This window comes from Pectinophora gossypiella, chromosome 24, assembly GCF_024362695.1.
Source record: "Pectinophora gossypiella chromosome 24, ilPecGoss1.1, whole genome shotgun sequence".
NCBI classification, from domain to species: domain Eukaryota; kingdom Metazoa; phylum Arthropoda; class Insecta; order Lepidoptera; family Gelechiidae; genus Pectinophora; species Pectinophora gossypiella.
In genome coordinates this window covers 1,711,543-1,731,394 of record NC_065427.1, presented here as the reverse complement: position 1 = coordinate 1,731,394, position 19,852 = coordinate 1,711,543, and the positions used below count along the sequence as shown (strand labels likewise).

At 39.8% G+C, this 19,852-nt stretch overlaps 1 protein-coding gene across 6 annotated transcripts in view; it reads left to right on the top strand.

Annotated features, from left to right (window-relative positions):
- Positions 1-19,852, top strand: part of LOC126377806 (protein MON2 homolog) — an 80,669-nt gene that overhangs the window by 25,392 nt on the left and 35,425 nt on the right. For all 6 annotated transcript variants that reach the window (XM_050025669.1, XM_050025668.1, XM_050025664.1 and 3 more), the window contains exons 8-10: positions 9,792-9,930; positions 10,362-10,476; positions 11,132-11,263. In XM_050025669.1, the coding sequence (XP_049881626.1) occupies positions 9,792-9,930; positions 10,362-10,476; positions 11,132-11,263 (386 nt within the window). The remainder of the gene's footprint in view (positions 1-9,791; positions 9,931-10,361; positions 10,477-11,131; positions 11,264-19,852) is intronic.

The window sequence follows — 19,852 nt, the reverse complement described above, 5'->3', positions numbered from 1 at the left end:
AAACCCTACTCTTGCCTTACCTTAATTGTTATTCCTTCGGATGAAGTACCTAGGTAGGTACCCTAGAACATGTCACGTCACGTAGGTATGCAACATCGCGTTTCCTCCGCGGTAGGTAGGTATCACACGCACTCACAAACACAACACCTTGCTCTTTAATAAACATCAACAATCTTCCATACTTTTGCGCAGTAAATGGTCTATGATCTATCATCATAGTCGACACTACTCATTTACAGAATGAAACAAACACTCACAAACACGAAAAAAATATCCTCGAAAAACATCACGCGATTCGGGTCAAGCTTAGTATTCGACTGAGCGGAAGCGCGCGGCGGCGGCGTTAGCGCAAAGCATCAAAGGCGCCGACTAAGGGCGCCGACGACGCACCGGCCGCGGCCGAGTCGAGCCGACGACTAGAGAGAGAGAAGTATGTTTATGGTGCAAGTGACAGAGAAAGAAATAGTATCTGTTCGTATGCCTACGTTATTGGCGAGCGTTGCCCTTGACCCGTGCGCCGGCTATTCACCTGCGCTGTAGATACGTTATTATTATTATTGATGACATTGATAAAATTTAATAATTAGTAATTTTTATTTGTTTATTTTAAATGTGCGTTCTATGCAGCTTAAAACACAATATGGGACTGAAAAAAATCTATTTTTTTTTTATGAATTTGGCGACAGGAAACTTCACTTGATACCTATCAACTCAAAGAAATACCTAGTATCTGTTCGTAATGCCTACTTTATTGGCGCGCGTTGCCCTTGATCCGTGAGGCTATTCACGTCCGAGTATCCATCAAGACAGATCAAACAAGCCCTAACTCGGAGGTCTTGAGTCCCAGGATCCTTTAATTATGTCTTAGAACCTTCTTGGCCTATGTGGTCCAGTGGTTGAGCGATGGGATGCGGAGGGTCCGGGTTCGTATTCCGGTGGGGACATATCACAAAAATCTGTTTATAAGGCCTTTGGTTGGGACGTTACAGGCTGATCACCTGATTGTCCGAAAGTAAAATGATCCGTGCTTCGGAAGGTACGTTAAGTCGTTGCTCCCGTCTACTAGGTACTTATGTAAGCACGTAGCCGTTACATGAATATTGTACACAGAACAGGATAGGTTTAATTAGTTCTTTACTGATGATTTAACAATGAGATTTAAAACCACGAATAACTTAGTACTTAGTACCTCGGTACGGTACCAACATGTAACAAGAAAAATAAGATCACTCCTCTCGGACAATTTTTTTCTTTGAACATGCCGACATTGCCTACGCGGCGGAGTTGCCGAACTATCGATAGGTAGATTATCAATTGTTGAACTTGAAAATTGTCTAAACTATCGAAAGTAGTGATAGTACATTTAGATCGATACTAGCGATAGTACCGATAGGTCTTGCTTTGTAACAATAATGGGTATTGATCTAAAAGATCTATCGATAGGTACCTACTATTGTTTTTTTTTTAACTAGGTATCGATAGAATATCGATAGGCAACACTCTGGCGGAGTGTCCGCCCAATTCTAGACGCGATCTCGCTCGATTTTTGTGTAGCGAGGTTTTGCGTAGGTACTTACATACTAAGTTGGTGGATGGTTGACATAGTAGGTAACTAATTACCTAATCTATTTTTTCCTTCATAATGTATTACAACATGATTATGATGTTATCTGTATAACTGAGTCCTGGCTTTTACCAGGTATTTACGACTCTGAACTTTTCGATAGTAGGTATAGTGTTTACCGGACCGACCGCGATTACGAGAGCCTAGGTGTGATGTTCGGAGGAGGGGCATTGATAGCAGTGCGCGGCGGACTAGCGGTAGACATCAAGCCGCCGCGACCGCTGCCGCTGTTACCGGGCGCGCCCGACATTGTATGTGTAGGTATACGCCTCGATAACCAGCACTCCTCCGATTATATCTATATATATTGTTCTTATTTCCAGCAAAATAAGGACCAAGAATCGGCTGAATTATTGTATTTTGACTACATCTCTGATTTAATTATTGACCTGCCGAATAGTGAATTCCTGCTGCTGGGAGACTTTAATGTGACTAAAGCCGTTTGGGCGGCCGATTCTGATATGCCTAATTCTTACATATTAACGAATCCTTCATTAGAAACTCTTATCTCTCAAGTATATAATTTCATGTTGTTTACCAATCTTTATCAATGCAACGGTGTTGCGAACGATACTCATAACAGGTGGCTCGACCTGGTTTTCCACAACACTCCATGTGTGGTGAGTCGCGTGGCGCCGCTGGCGGTCCCAGAGGACGCCCACCACCCCGCGCTGCGCGTGGAGCGCGTCGCCCCCCGCCGTCCCGCCGAGTTGCGATCGCCACCGCGCACGGTGCATAGGTATTTCTCAGCTGACTATGACTTAATAAGGAGTGCATTATCTAAGGTTGATTGGTCATTTCTTTCGGAAGTTATTATTATGGACTTGGCTCTCGGCAAATTCTATCACATTATAAATAACATAATATTAGATTTGGTACCCTTAAAAATTATATCTATAGAAGGCAAATATCCTGTTTGGTACTCGCGCTCATTAATTAAATTAATCAAAAAAAAACTTAAGGCTCATAAGAAATGGAAATGCTATAATAGATTAAGCGATTATCTTAATTATTCCGAATTGCGAAAACAAACAAAAGAATTAATGGCAAGATGCTACGACTCCTTCGTAAAGAGTGCCGAAAACAATATTTGCCGTGACCCTAAACAGTTTTGGGCCTTTATTAAATCAAAAAAAACGTCTCCTAGTATCCCGGATATGATGTTTTTGGACGACGATAAGGTAGCTGATGGTCAGGCTATTGTCAATGCGTTTAATATATTTTTTCAATCTGTTTTTGAAAGAGATTCTGATGGGACACTAACCCACACTAACGAAGTTACAAATAATAATGGAACCTTATTATCGTCTATTGAGATTTCACCTGACATTGTTGAAAGATACCTGCGCCACCTCGACGAGTCCAAGGGTTGTGGTCCGGACGGAATACCTCCCGTATTTTTAAAGCGTTGTAGCAAAGAACTTTCACTTCCCATTAGTATTCTTTTTAAATTATCTCTTTCTAACGGTATCGTGCCATCCTTCTGGAAGCGTTCTCTCGTCTTACCAATTTTTAAAAGTGGTAACAAGCACAATATTCGCAATTATCGGGGTATATCAAAATTATCAGTAATTCCCAAACTGTTTGAGAAAATTGTTTACGACAAGTTATTTCCCGCTGTTAGACCTCTTCTCGTCCCCCAGCAGCATGGATTTGTTACAGGCCGATCCACAGAGTCTAATCTATGTGAGTACTCGGATGTGATTCTGGATGCTGTGGGTAATGGTTACCGGGTAGATGCCGTTTATACCGATTTTTCTAAATGTTTTGACAAAATTTCCCATAATCTTCTAATACAAAAAATTGAACGTGTCGGTATACACGGTAATTTGCTCCGGTGGCTCGAATCATATCTCAGGAATCGAACCCAGGCAGTTGCAGTGAAGGGATTTACCTCCACATTCGTTCCGGTGACGTCAGGGGTACCCCAGGGCTCGCATCTCGGACCATTGCTTTTTAACATTTTTATCAATGATATCTTACAATGTTTCCAATTTTCTAGGGCGTTACTATTTGCGGATGATACCAAATGTTTTAATATTATTAAATCAGATCAAGACTCTGTTAACTTACAGCACGATTTAAATCGTTTTGGTGATTATTGTTCGCAGAATAAATTATTTCTTAATTTGGATAAATGCTGTACTATTTCTTTTAGCAGGAAAAAGAAACAAACTTTATTTAACTATTCTCTCTATAACAAACAACTAGTTAGAGTGTCTGAGGTCCGAGATCTGGGTGTATATTTAGATGACCAACTATCGTTTAAATCTCATATCAACAGAATTGTAGCTAAAGCATATAAGATGTTGGGTTTTGTATTCAGACAAAGTGTTGATTTTAAGCAAATAAGCACTTTACTCGTCCTTTACAATTCTTTTGTGAGGTCACATCTGGAATATGCCTCCACGGTATGGAACCCTCACTATGCTGTTGATAAAACTGCGATTGAGCGAATACAAAATAAATTTATCAAGCGCTTAAAGTATAGATTTAAGTTTACAACTCCTGACTTGCAGAGCCTGGAAGAACGCCGGGATCAGAGAGATGTGATATTTTTGTATAAAATTTTACATAATCGAGTAGAATCTCCATACCTTTTAAGCAAAATCTCACTTAGCTGTCCAAGAGCCAACCTCCGTTTGTCAATTAGACCAACATTCGTCTTGCCACGTTTCCGTACTAATTTCACTAGTAACCGCTTTATTAGACGTTCTTGCCATGTTTTTAATTCTAAATTTAACGATGTAGACATTTTCCACCTTAACTTTCAGAAATTTGCTTCCTCTATCAAAAGAAAAAAAAAGAACTTAATAGGTAGAAAAAAGTAGAAATTGTAAAATCTTTACGTTGGAGCACTATACGCTTGTCATAAATTTTCGGTTTTTTTTTTTTTCCTCTAATTGTATGAGTTGCTTTTCTTTGAATACCCAATAGCAGGTATTATTCTTTGGTGAAAACTTGATTGGCTATTGTACTACTTATATGTGTTATATTTATAATGTGTTATAAAAGCTGTATGTTTTCCTTAAATAAATAAAAATAAAAAAAAAAAAATCTGTGGTGGTTGTGTTAGTTGGTTGTTAGTTATTCTAATGACAACAAAGAATACAATTATTTACTGTTTCAACTGTTTTAGGTAGATAATGGCCCTGATTCCTATGAGTAAATGAATGAATAACCCGGTCGAATCAAAAAGGTATCTCGCTGGTAACTTAATTCTGTCGGTTGTTTTAGATTTCTGCTTAAAATTGACGTGTATTCCATAAATTTTATGCCTGTTGATTATCCGTCCATTTAAGAATAAGAATAAAATAAATTTATAATTTACGATAGACAGAGAAAGAAATAGGATCGGTTCGTAGTGCCTACTTTGTAGGCCGCGCCGCCGCCGCGCCGCCGGCGTGAGGCGCGGGGCGCGCGGAGCGGGGCGTGCGGAGCGGGGCGCGCGGCGCGGTGCGTGTGGCCGTTGACCCGTTCGAGCAGCTGTTGTCTCCATTACATCGAAAATTTTCGATAATTTGTCATTATTGTTTTTTTTATTGAAATTTGGGTTCTATGCAGCTAAAAGCACAATATGGAATTGAAAATAATTAAAAACAAAACTCAAAATTTCATGAATTTTGCGACGGAAAATTCCACTAGATATTAACTCAGAATCATGGTCTGAATCATCCCTCTCAGTATTCACCCTGTATACTGGGTGTTAGTGACATCGTAACGAAAAAAAAATGGAACGCCTATTTTATTGTACTAAAAACGATGGTGGGTGTTTTTCTTGTCGCAAATGTTTAATTAAGATTTTCAATTTTTACTGTGCCGCAATGTAAGTCGAACAACGCGCCACACAGACGCTAAACTTACGCGCGGCTACGTTACGCGTGCGAGATACGATGTTGATATCTAGGTAGGAGTTTTCATTCTCTTGTATTTAGATGCTTAGTAGTGGTTCAACGTTTAAAAATGTTGTTTGTTGAAGTAGAACACCTACTGCCACGATTTTTCACGCACGGTACCTACCTACCAGTTATTAAAACGTTCCTAACTTATTAACAATAAAAACCCTACTCTTGCCTTACCTTAATTGTTATTCCTTCGGATGAAGTACCTAGGTAGGTACCCTAGAACATGTCACGTCACGTAGGTATGCAACATCGCGTTTCCTCCGCGGTAGGTAGGTATCACACGCACTCACAAACACAACACCTTGCTCTTTAATAAACATCAACAATCTTCCATACTTTTGCGCAGTAAATGGTCTATGATCTATCATCATAGTCGACACTACTCATTTACAGAATGAAACAAACACTCACAAACACGAAAAAAATATCCTCGAAAAACATCACGCGATTCGGGTCAAGCTTAGTATTCGACTGAGCGGAAGCGCGCGGCGGCGGCGTTAGCGCAAAGCATCAAAGGCGCCGACTAAGGGCGCCGACGACGCACCGGCCGCGGCCGAGTCGAGCCGACGACTAGAGAGAGAGAAGTATGTTTATGGTGCAAGTGACAGAGAAAGAAATAGTATCTGTTCGTATGCCTACGTTATTGGCGAGCGTTGCCCTTGACCCGTGCGCCGGCTATTCACCTGCGCTGTAGATACGTTATTATTATTATTGATGACATTGATAAAATTTAATAATTAGTAATTTTTATTTGTTTATTTTAAATGTGCGTTCTATGCAGCTTAAAACACAATATGGGACTGAAAAAAATCTATTTTTTTTTTATGAATTTGGCGACAGGAAACTTCACTTGATACCTATCAACTCAAAGAAATACCTAGTATCTGTTCGTAATGCCTACTTTATTGGCGCGCGTTGCCCTTGATCCGTGAGGCTATTCACGTCCGAGTATCCATCAAGACAGATCAAACAAGCCCTAACTCGGAGGTCTTGAGTCCCAGGATCCTTTAATTATGTCTTAGAACCTTCTTGGCCTATGTGGTCCAGTGGTTGAGCGATGGGATGCGGAGGGTCCGGGTTCGTATTCCGGTGGGGACATATCACAAAAATCTGTTTATAAGGCCTTTGGTTGGGACGTTACAGGCTGATCACCTGATTGTCCGAAAGTAAAATGATCCGTGCTTCGGAAGGTACGTTAAGTCGTTGCTCCCGTCTACTAGGTACTTATGTAAGCACGTAGCCGTTACATGAATATTGTACACAGAACAGGATAGGTTTAATTAGTTCTTTACTGATGATTTAACAATGAGATTTAAAACCACGAATAACTTAGTACTTAGTACCTCGGTACGGTACCAACATGTAACAAGAAAAATAAGATCACTCCTCTCGGACAATTTTTTTCTTTGAACATGCCGACATTGCCTACGCGGCGGAGTTGCCGAACTATCGATAGGTAGATTATCAATTGTTGAACTTGAAAATTGTCTAAACTATCGAAAGTAGTGATAGTACATTTAGATCGATACTAGCGATAGTACCGATAGGTCTTGCTTTGTAACAATAATGGGTATTGATCTAAAAGATCTATCGATAGGTACCTACTATTGTTTTTTTTTTAACTAGGTATCGATAGAATATCGATAGGCAACACTCTGGCGGAGTGTCCGCCCAATTCTAGACGCGATCTCGCTCGATTTTTGTGTAGCGAGGTTTTGCGTAGGTACTTACATACTAAGTTGGTGGATGGTTGACATAGTAGGTAACTAATTACCTAATCTGTGGTGGTTGTGTTAGTTGGTTGTTAGTTATTCTAATGACAACAAAGAATACAATTATTTACTGTTTCAACTGTTTTAGGTAGATAATGGCCCTGATTCCTATGAGTAAATGAATGAATAACCCGGTCGAATCAAAAAGGTATCTCGCTGGTAACTTAATTCTGTCGGTTGTTTTAGATTTCTGCTTAAAATTGACGTGTATTCCATAAATTTTATGCCTGTTGATTATCCGTCCATTTAAGAATAAGAATAAAATAAATTTATAATTTACGATAGACAGAGAAAGAAATAGGATCGGTTCGTAGTGCCTACTTTGTAGGCCGCGCCGCCGCCGCGCCGCCGGCGTGAGGCGCGGGGCGCGCGGAGCGGGGCGTGCGGAGCGGGGCGCGCGGCGCGGTGCGTGTGGCCGTTGACCCGTTCGAGCAGCTGTTGTCTCCATTACATCGAAAATTTTCGATAATTTGTCATTATTGTTTTTTTTATTGAAATTTGGGTTCTATGCAGCTAAAAGCACAATATGGAATTGAAAATAATTAAAAACAAAACTCAAAATTTCATGAATTTTGCGACGGAAAATTCCACTAGATATTAACTCAGAATCATGGTCTGAATCATCCCTCTCAGTATTCGTTACGATGTCACTAACACCCAGTATATAATATAACTAGATGTCGCGTGGTTCGCTCGCAGCAAGCTGCTCGCGTGTACTGTATTAGTTCGAAGCTTTGTATGGCGGCCATCTTGTTTACCCGCCATTTTTTTGCCGCGATAGAATTTGACCAAGACTTGAATAGGTCTCGTGAAATCAAAAAAGTTCTAGGTGCTATAGTTTTGCCAGGCCGTAGGGTGTCTCCCTGATGCGGAGCAGTTTTCCAAGATGACGTTCCGATCACACCCCTATACATATTTTTTGACCTTGAGGAATTTTCTAGAAAAATAAAATTATGTATGGCGGCCATCTTGTTTTCCGCCATTTTGTTTTTTTTTCACCGGCGATAAAATTTGACGAAGATTTAAATAGTTTTTGTGAAAACAAAAAAGGTCCAGATGCGATAGTTTCGCCAGGCCGTAGGGTGACGCCCTGATGCGGAGCAGATTTTAAAGATCGAGAAGTACTTCCATACTCAACATGACATTCCGATTACACCCCCATACATTATTCTTACCTCTAAGACATTTTTCTGAAAAAACAAAATTTTGTATGGCGGCCATCTTGTTTTTCCGCCATTTTGGTTTTTTTTCACCGGCAATTGAATTTGACCAAGATTTAAATAGGTTTCGTGTAAAAAATATTGCTCTAGGTTTTATAGTTTTGCCAGGCCGTAGGGTGTCTCCCTGATGAGGAGCAGTTTTTCAAGATCGAGCAGTATTGAAATACTCAACATGACGATCCGATCACATCCCTATTCATCATTTTTACCCTCGAGGCATTTTCAGGAAAAACGAAAATTTTGTATGGCGGCCATCTTGTTTTTCCGCCATTTTGATTTTTTTTCACCCACGATAGAATTTGACCAAGATTTAAATAGGTTTTGCGAAAAAATAATTGATCTAGGTATAATAGTTGCGCCAGACTGTAGGGTGTCTCCCTGATGCGGAGCAGTTTTCCATGATCTGGAAGTTTTCCCATACTCACCGGGAGGTCCCGATCACACCCCCCATACATCATTTTCACCCCCCGACGCTCCTTCTGGGAGAACAACCCTGTCAGTGAGTCAGTGAGTCAGTCAGTCAGTCAGTCAGTCAGTCAGTCAGTGGGTTTGTAGCTTTATATAATTTGTAGCTATATATAATATAATAATTTTTTTGTTTTTTTTTTTTATTTTAGCACGTAAAAAGTCTTCTAATTTTTGTTGTGTACACTGTATCGAATGTGTTTGTATACATAAACATAACATAAACAGCCTATACATATACGTCCCACTACTGGGCACAGGCCTCCCCTCAATCAACCGGAGGGGGTATGGAGCATACTCCACCACGCTGCTCCACTGCGGGTAGGTGGAGGTGTTTTTACGGCTAATAGCCGGGACCGACCGGCCGGGGTGGCCGGGGTGTTTAATAATAATGATAATAATAAAACACTTTATTGCATACAAATTTACAAAATATTTCTTTTTTTTATCTATTAAATCTTAATACTAAAAATACAATTTGTCAATGCCCTGCAAAACTGTTTAAACAGTTTGTCTGCAGGAAAGAGTCTCTACTAATAATATTAACTTATATCTAATAGTCAATGAATAACATAAGTTAACTAGGAATAATAAGTTAGCTAGGACACGAGTCTAGAATGTGTTGTTTAAGTAATTTTTTATATTTACTTTTATTTGGTTCTAAGTTGAGCAAAGGCGGCCTTATCGCTAAGAGCGATCTCTTCCAGACAACCTTTGGCAAAGGATAAAGAGGGAAAGAGAGGGAGGGTGTTTGTATAAGTAAAAAAAAAAGTTTAGCGTGTTAAACAAACCCTTGCCCCACTAGGGCGGCGTTCACAGCGCTGCACATCCCGGGCGCGGCGACCGGCCCCGCGTCTCCGGCGGCCGAGCGTCCTCACTTCCCGGTCACCATGCGGCTTCTACGACTGGTCTCCGTCATCGTGCACAAGTACCATCCCTTACTTGTGAGTATACCATCACAGGGTGTTAATGACAACGTACCGAATATAAAGAAACGTTTATTATTGAAGGACGCCACACAACACAAAGCACAATATCATAGAATAAGGAATCAACTCTCTGCTCCCCACCAGCGGCTGAGCTAGGTTTACCCCCAGACCAGTCCCATAGTTTAGGGCAGAGAGCGGTAGAGCTCATTTAGCTTAGTTTATGTATGACGAGAATAATAATTTCGATCACTGAATGGTGTGGCTACACTTACGCCATCAATTGAGGGTCCCAACACCCTTAAAAAATGTGTTGCTGTTGCAGTTTCTTGTCAATTGCGCAATGATGTAGATTCAAAAATATTAAATTGACGTTCAATAAATTTATCTATACATATGATAATTACGTTGAATAAATTATTCTGATTCTGTGGATTTGTTTACGACAGGTGACAGAATGCGAGATATTCCTATCGCTGACCATCAAGTTCCTGGACCCGGACAAGCCGCTGTGGCAGCGAGCGCTGGCCTTAGAAGTATTGCACAAGATGACCATACAACCTCGTGAGTATAATTACTCTCCTTTCTAACCTCATTATCATCAGGGGCCTGCTTACCTAACTTGAAGATAACACACACACAAGCACGCACGCAAACACACGCCCGCCCGCACGCACGCCCGCACGCACGCACGCACGCATGCATACACACACACACCTGTTTTTTTAAATCACTGTAAAATCACTCTTGTGTCGCCGGCTTGCTTCTCAAACTCGTCACTGGACTCGCACCAATGTGCAATGTGCTTTTAATTTATGCTAAGTGCAGTTTTCACTAACACAGTCATACTCAACACCCCCTAGATAGATAGATAGATTGCTAAATCCTAGGTCAAAGATAAATTATGAAATTCTGATTACTAAACAAAGGTAGATCTGCCTAATAATAATCTCTATCTGCCTAATAAATTATATGAATAAAGGTGACAAAAACCTTTTTCTTTTTCATTTATTTTATTTATGAATTTTAATAAAGTAAACGTGATTATGAGTGCGACATTCTGTCACGTTTTTCTATGACGTCACATGTTGCTTTTTCAGCAATTTCTTGTTTTGACGTTTAGTAAAAAGTAACAGATTTGACTAGTTGGAAACTACCGTATTAGGATATAGTCGCGAGTATATGTTGTTCTGAACAAACGTTTCGTTTATTTTGTCAGACTTGCTGAAGTCGTTCTGCGAGTGTTACGATATGAAGCCGCACGCGACCAACATCTTCCAGGACGTGGTGAATGCTCTCGGCGCGTACGTGCAGAGCCTGTTCGTCGCCTCGCAGGTCAACACGCCCGCTGGTGAGTCAATATCATTCCTTAACATAATATAACATAGATGAATAGGTATATAAATCATTTGTTTGGAAGACCTAGAAGGACTTACATTGGCTATATTGGAGATGTCCTTAGAAAAGGTTCAGTACAATTTACTCTGAACCTTCGTGCGTGTATGAAGCGATTGATGAATGTGGATAATGCAAGAGAAGTGGGTCAGGAATTAAGCAAATGGAATTCCATAGTCTCCGCTTACGCCGATGGGAAATAGGCGTTAGTACAGAAGTCAGTGTTGTGAAGTGTATAGTGATGTATCAATCAAGATTAGGCCGATCGATTCTTTTCTATCTAATAGTATGTAGTAATATAGGGAGTTAGAAGGTCGCTACATTTTTATCCCGCTTGCTGTTGAGGCGACGGGTTGTTGGGGTAGCGATGCTAAAAAATTTATAGCGGAAATCGGACGTCGTTTAAGAGAGAGTGGAGATGACCCCCGTGCAGGATTGTTCTTGGCGCAAAGGTTGTCCATTGCTGTACAGCGAGGAAATGCGGCTAGTGTAATGGGCACCTTCGCGCCCGGATTAGTCAGGGGCGGGCTTTTTGACGAGTGCAGTAAATAGCATTATTTTAGTTAATTAAGTATTTATGTAACTATTTCTATTAATCAATAAACCGATATAGATAGTATGTAGTAGTTATGTGAGTCATGTCGGAGGCTTTTGGTGGATCAATCTCATCCAGCCAACCTTTAGGTATAGGAAATGAATTTATTTGTTTGTACACGATAAAACAGACACAATGAACGTACAAAGGGTATCTCTAAACAAAGAGATTTCTGCTGACCTACGCGACGAGAAAATATTCAATATAATAGAGAGAGGTATTCAATATGATAGCGAGAGATATACAATATACATACACACTCGTACAAATCAAAACACCTTGTTTTACACAGACACTACACATTGACGTTATCGTACTCACTTCCGGCCAAGTAGTTGATGCCGTCTGCGGCAAATCTACAAGTCACGTCAAAAAAGTTATCCTAGACGCGCATCTGAGTGTGACGTCTGACACCTATACGATTGAAGACTAAAGTAAGACCGAGGGGGATGAGGTAAACCTAGCTCAGCCGCTGGTGGGGAGCGGTGAGTTGCCGTTCGATACGTAGTGTTATTCCTTACTCTACGACCCTGTAAGTAAATAAATACTTTATCTATCTGTATCTATATCTAATAGTCGTAGTAGTCTTTGTTGTTGTCGAGGTCTGCCGGCAGTTTGTCTTGCAGTTCGCTGGCCGCGGGCTGCAGCTGCTCCAGCCGATCCCACTGCTCCTGTGAGTGGAACACGGGCCGCGCCTGATTCTCAGCCTCGCTGTCCAACTCCAGTCTCTCGTCAGACCTGAATATTTGGTCATCTCCTTCCTCTGTAGACGAAAGAATAAGCTCACAAAGAGAAAAATCGAAAAGGGGCCGTCCATTAATCATGCGAGGCTCGAGAAGGGGGGAGGGGTCCATGAAAAAAAACACGAAATATCATCAAATCAAATCAAATCAAATATACTTTATTGCACACAACATACAAAACAAATTAACACAGATGATGATAGATACAGTACAATCTGGCGGCCTTATTGCTAAGCAGCAATTTCTTCCAGGCAACCAGTGGATAGGAAACATTATTACAATTTGGTGCGGGACAGTGCAACATCTTGTATAAAATAATAAATATTATAAATAAATAAAAAAAAACAAAAGTAAAATAAATAAATAAAAGAATAAAATAGAAAAATATAAATACATACATACATATACCAATTTATATCAGACGTATATATTTTAATTAAATATGACATTACATGTAGTTATGACAATAGTTTCCTGTAACTACTAAAGGATAAAATACGTTATATTAATATCGTGGCCATATCATAGAATTGATCATTTCATGAAATGATCGACCATTTCATGAAATGGTCGTATTTCATGAAATAGAACAACATTCGTTGGCCACATCATGATGTGGTTTGGCCAGATCAATGAACACAAAACGTTTAACGATATGACCAACTAAATGCATGATTACTTCATGAAATGGCCAAACGTTAGCGATCATATCGTAAAATAGTAACATTATCCACCGGTAGTGGCGCTGGTGTCGCTTTGTTTTTGTTTTGCATAATGGCGGCGGACAATAATTATTCTTGTGTGAACGCGAATAATACGAATAATAATGAGCAAATACAAGATAAAAGTGCAGTGAAGCAATGTTTTGACACTAAGGTGAAAAGAAAAACTCGTTTTATTTTTATTTTTAGGTTATATGGCAAATAATGAAGGTCGAGTGACCACGCTACGTAAATCAATGGACTATTATTGGATTTCAAAATATGATATAATTAAAACTGCGAATGAAGAGATATTAATTTTAAAAAAGAAAAATATAGACGATCCTACTGTCCGTAAAGTTTCTTTTTTTGACGTGACTTATTGTAGATTTGCCGCAGATGGCATTAACTACTTGAAACGGGATTTTATTAAAACGCATAAATGTTTTTGTCATAATTTAAATTATCATAATCCTTTTTTTTATAATTTTTACAAGGCATAACGGTAGGTTAGGGTGCGGCGGGGGTGGCCCTTGGGCCACCCCTAAGCCGCCAGTATGTTTATCTTACACACGAAAAGTATACTGAATGATGACCAATGGCATGAAATAGTGTCAAAAAATATGACGACGACTTCAAAGCGAGATGCAGTTACGGCGTATATGTCAACTACATCAACACTCCGTTAATCGAAAATGACTTTTTAATTTTTATTTGACTTTTAAACATTTTTGTACTTTGTACTAGAGTAATACATTATTTCCTACCTTATTTAGCGTTTTTATTACACCACTTATCATGGACACCCTACATTAATGATATGGCCAAACGTGGATGGAAATATCATTAAACGCTGACGTTTAAACGATATGGTCAGTTGAAGTTGGCCATTTCATGAAATACGACCATTTCATGAAATGGTCGATCATTTCATGAAATGGTCAATTCTATGATCTGGCCACGACATTAATATCCACACAGCGACTCGTAATGAGCACGTAACAGATTTTTAAAACTCTGAAGAGAATTAGCTACTCTGATGGCGGGAGGTAAAGAATTCCACAGTCGCACAGATTGCACCGTAAAAGACTGCCCATAAAAATCTGTATGGTGAACAGGGCCTACTAACAACATTCTGTTGCAGGATCGAAGGCTCTGTCATAAGGGGGAGGGGGGTGTAGTAATATATCACGAGTATTTATTTTTCGTCAAACGCGCGATACTGAACCGAAAAGCGGCGTTTCGTGCAATTATTGTGGTAGGTACTAAAAATACACGTGATATAGGATGGGGGGGGGGGTTGTCTTGAACCTCACCATGTATCACCAAGGGGTTAAAAATTCAGTGGATCTATGTAACTGTAGAGGTCTAGGAAATATTAGTACTCAATATTCTAGATAGATGTCGCCGGCGTCGGCTTAATGACGATACTTAGATCGACATCCCGAGAATTTATTATGACAGTTGTTTTACGCAATGGGCTTGAACGCAAAAGGTATAATTACCGTGATAGCCCTGTTCGGAGACAGAGTAACTTTCATCGTAGCGTTACGAGTTCGAATCCACTGAATTCGCCTTTATGTACTTCACACCCCGGACACTTTATACAAACAACCTCGTTTTACACAGACACTACACATTGACATTATCAACACGCGCAACTGTGTGTGTAGCGTCTGAGGACTCCCAACTACACCTACTTAACCGTAGGGTTAGGTTAGGTTACTAATTTAAGCGCAGTCCAATTTCAAAATTCGAACTTTAAACTAAGTCCGCGCGCTACCTTCACGTGTCAAGTTTAAACTATGTTCGAGGGGGATCAAGGTAAACCTAGCCCAGTTGCTGGTGGGGAGGGGAGAATCCTATGATTCAAGTTTCGATCATAGATGAGTGTATACTATACATCTCTAATACATCTTCGAGTATACAATCTTGCTGCTATTTTAGGTTAAAACTAAACTCTCCTTGCCTTTAGCGCTCTCTAGTGAATCGTTAAGAGAGAGAAGGTGCATGTAGACACCGTTGATCGCCTGGCAGCACTGCATACAGTAAGAATATGACTTGAACCGGTTGCATTGGCTCGACTCGGTACCTGGGCATCCCATGCGCTGGCTGAGGGAAATGAAGATGTCTATTTAATAGCGTTATTGTCATCTAAAAATCTACTTTATACTCTAAATTACTAAGTCAGCAAATATACTTTATTGCACACAAGCCAAACATACAAACATTTATAAAACATGTCTTTAATGCGCGTCTAAAACACACCTAGGGAGTTAAAATTGCCACATCTAAGCAAATCATCTAAGAAAGCAATATTACTATTTGATATTAGATGAATTGCTTCGATGTGGCCATTTTAAGCGCACTGTTCATTATAAGACGGGAAAACAAGTAAATCATCTTAAATTTGGTTTATTATTAAATTAATTGCACGCGCGGGTTGTAAAAGTATTTAGCCAGAAGAATTGTCACAAAAAATAATAGGTCACGCATTAGTGCGGCGCGCTCCATCTAGCAACGGACCGCAACCCTCGGCTGCTTGCACGCGAGCGGCCATGTACTGTGGTACATGGCCGGTTTTCAAATCTATTGCATACATAAGAGAGAGAGAGAGAGAGAAAACGAGAACGATAAACATTTATTCAAACAAGAAGAAGAAAGACGTATATTTAATTTTAACTAGTGTCGCTAACAACACCATATTAGCAGCTACTGTCAACAAATCAGAATGGCAATTAATCTTTAGCTATATTTGATTCAAACACTAAGTTTCTGAAATATTTTCATATGACACCAAAAAAATAATAAACTGAACAGTATTTTTAAGGACCATATTTTGAATCTTCTTCTTCTATCGTGTGGGTTGTGAGTTGGATTACCAACGTCATCAACCCTGGTGTCAGGGTTACTATTGAGCCGCCAAAGGCCCCTGACATGACTCATGTAACGACTATGTACGTACATCAGTAAGTAGTAACCGGGACCAACGGCTTAACGTGCCTTCCGAACCACAGATCGTCTTACATTCTGATAATCAGGTGATCAGTCTGTAATGTCCTAACCAAACTAGGGATCACAAAGTGATTTTTGTGATATGTGCCCAACGGGATTCGAACCCGGGACCTCCGGATCGTGAGCCCAACGCTCAAGCACTGGACCAAGGAGGCCGTCAATTTTGAATCTGTAAAACGTGAAACGCTGGTGAATTGTCACAAAAATCCGCATCTGAGTTAGTATATTAAGTGGTGATGTAACGGCCTAGATTTCCAGACACAATAGTTATTCGATCTTGGTACGTTAAGAGTGGTTCAACATCATGTCATTGTGACAGTTCTCATATAAAAACAGAGACTTGAGCATGATCTTGAGGGCAGTCTCAGCTGAGATTCGTTTATTAGTATTAAAGGAGTAAAGTAATTACTCACGTGCAATTTTGCACATCATAGTCAAACGTCCAGACGTTGATGACGGTATCATCGCAGTTGCCCGGCGTGAATCGCCGCGTGCACCTCAGGATGTAGCGCTCAGAGATTTGGAAGATGTCTCCTGTCACCACCAAACTGTGAGGTCTGGGGGCTTAAAATGGCCCCATCGAAGCAATTCATCTATGAAAGCAATATTGCTATTTGACACTTGTTTGCATTGCGCACTTACTTTTATAAGCGCAAATGTCAAATTGCAATATTGCTTTTTTAGATGAATTGCTTCGATGTGGCCATTTTAAACCCTCTGTTATTTATGAACGTGAATTAAATAAGTACTGCAGTCCCACTGCGGTGAAGAAAAACATCATGTGGAAGCCCAAATTCCCGAGAAATGTATTTCGGAGGTGTTTGACCTAACCTGTATGGAGCTGTCCCTTCGCGGGTTGGAAAATATCTAGTTTGAGAAGCAAGGAGCCGTCTGTAACGGGATAACAGACAGGTTGAGAGAGATCCGTCATCATCTCCTTTATAGGAGTTCTAGAGGGTATTAAGCATACTCTATTGTTAAAATCAAAATCAAATCAATTGATTGATTATTTGATTATTAATTGATGATATGTTGTTATTGTTTTTTTTTTATTTCATTTGATTTTTATCCAGTTCAATAGGATCCACTTACCTAACCTGAATATTTGACAGGTCCGGTTTTACAGAAGCGACTGCCTGTTTGACCTTTCATCCAACCCGAAAGGAAAACCAGCCCAGCTACAGGTTAGGTCACATACCTCAGACAACACATTTTCTAGGTGGTTTCGTTCACAGCTGAGCACCTGATAATCATTTAAAAATCCACACAAGGACGTAACAGACAACATGTCACGGACAAACAGAGTTGGTTACTTTCTTATTGAAAACCATTTAAGCGTGTTTTGAAAAATCACATTCGGACGATTTTATTAACAAAACCTTGCGATAGACACGCCAGTTTTAATCCAGGTAAAAATTGTTGATCTCAATTTATACCTGAAATGGAGGTTTTGGTGAAGAAAATAACATCAGAATGTGATTTTTCAAAATAGTGTTCGAATCCTCTCATAAAATAATGTTACAACACTAGTTTTTACGTTTTTAATTAGACCGCAAGATAGTGCGTCTAACACTCTTTACGAGTACTTGCTCACTCAAAAATGTAAAACTATAATATCATAAGTACAGTCCAAATTTAACTTTAATGTGCAATTTCATTTAAATTTACTCTAACTTCGTACAAATAGCATTTCATGGTCGGTAATTCCGTCGATTATGTACTGAATGGCTACATAATCAGGGAATTTCGCCCTACGGCCCAATTCTTTCATAGACAGCATGTACTGATAGAATGTCTCGTCTTTGTGCACCATAATCTCGTGCGTTTCCTTACAATTTTCTATGCAGTCGCTTACGTGGCTTTCAATATAACGCGACGAAATAAGAAAGTAACCAACTCTTTCACTATAATTACTAATTGCTGAAACGCCCCCGTTTTTGTAGCGCAAAAAGCATGTTTGCGTCTGCCAGGGTCCCGGACTTCTTTGCAGTTCTACGCTCTCGGATTGCGTCAGACTGGGTCCGGGTGAGTGGTGCCAAGAATGAGATATTGTCGCGTATTAACGATGACCTCGATGGGAGGTTTAAAAACACTGGTCGAGCGTGCACCGGCTCGGGAACGGTAGATGATGGTACATAATAACCAATTCTATAATGACGGTTTATTTTTATTATTTTTATTGTATTTCTTTTATTGTATTTTATTTTATTGTAGTTTATTTTATTGTAATATGGTTGATGGGTTTTTACCTAAATAAATAACTTTATTATTATAAGGGGACGATTTATATTGTAACATTAGTATGCATTACCAACCGTCATTCTCTTCCTCATCGTACTCGTCGCCATGCATAACATCAGAAGCTGTTATACTATGCAGTGTAATTACAAATAAATACAAGTACATTTTATGCATTTTGAAATGTATAGTCGCCTTGTGATTGTTGTCACCGAAGCCGTCTAGATTATGATAATTAAGTTATATATTATCGTGAAGGTTCAAGATAAATTATGAAATTCTGTAAACTAAATAAAAACAGATCTAGAACTAACGAATAACATTTTCTTTTTTCTATTTAATTTATTTATGAATTTTAATCAAGAAAAACGTAATAATAAACCCGACATTTTATCACGCTTTTCTATGGCGTCACAGTGTGCTTTTTCATACAAATACCATAGCAAAGTTGTGTTTTGACGTTTAGTAATTCCGGCCAAGTAGTTAATGCCATCTGCGGCAAATCTACAATAAGTCACGTCAAAAAAAAAAGACGTTTAGTAAAAAGTAACTGATTTGACTAGTTGGAAACTAGCCTAGTTAAGTGTCTATGACCATATAGGAATCATCATCACCACCTGAGCGTTATCCCGTTTTTCGCGAAGATTTGACAGGTCCGGATTTTTTAAATAGTAACTATTTTGGCTGACCTAACCTGAAGGGAACACCAGTGCAATTACAGTTCAGGTCACGGATCTCTAAAAACAGATTTCTCAAGTACAGTCATGAGCAATATCATGTACCCACTTTAGAATGATGTCGCACTATCATATTTGACATTTAATGTGACTTACGGTTAACATAGCGAGGAGAACCGATGGCCGCTGGGGCGGAAGGGTTCTGGAATGGCGACCACGTGTCGGACGACGCTCAGTGGGTAGGCCCGCTACAAGGTGGACCGACGGTCTGGTGAAGGTCGCGGGAAGCCGCTGGATGCGGGCAGCGCAGGACCGATCGTCGTGGAGATCCTTGGGGGAGGCCTATGCCCAGCAGTGGGCGTCGTACGGCTGATGATGATGATGTGACTTACGGTTTAATTTGTCAAAAAAGTTAATGTGACATGGTTTCCAAGTGTATACATATTAATACTCGTGACGGTATGTGGGTCGTTCTTCTTTTTTATCGACAATAAAAAGACATTTTCTCAATTTATCGGATTTAACATCTTTAAAATTATAACGGCATTAAATATTTTAAAACATCATATAAAGATG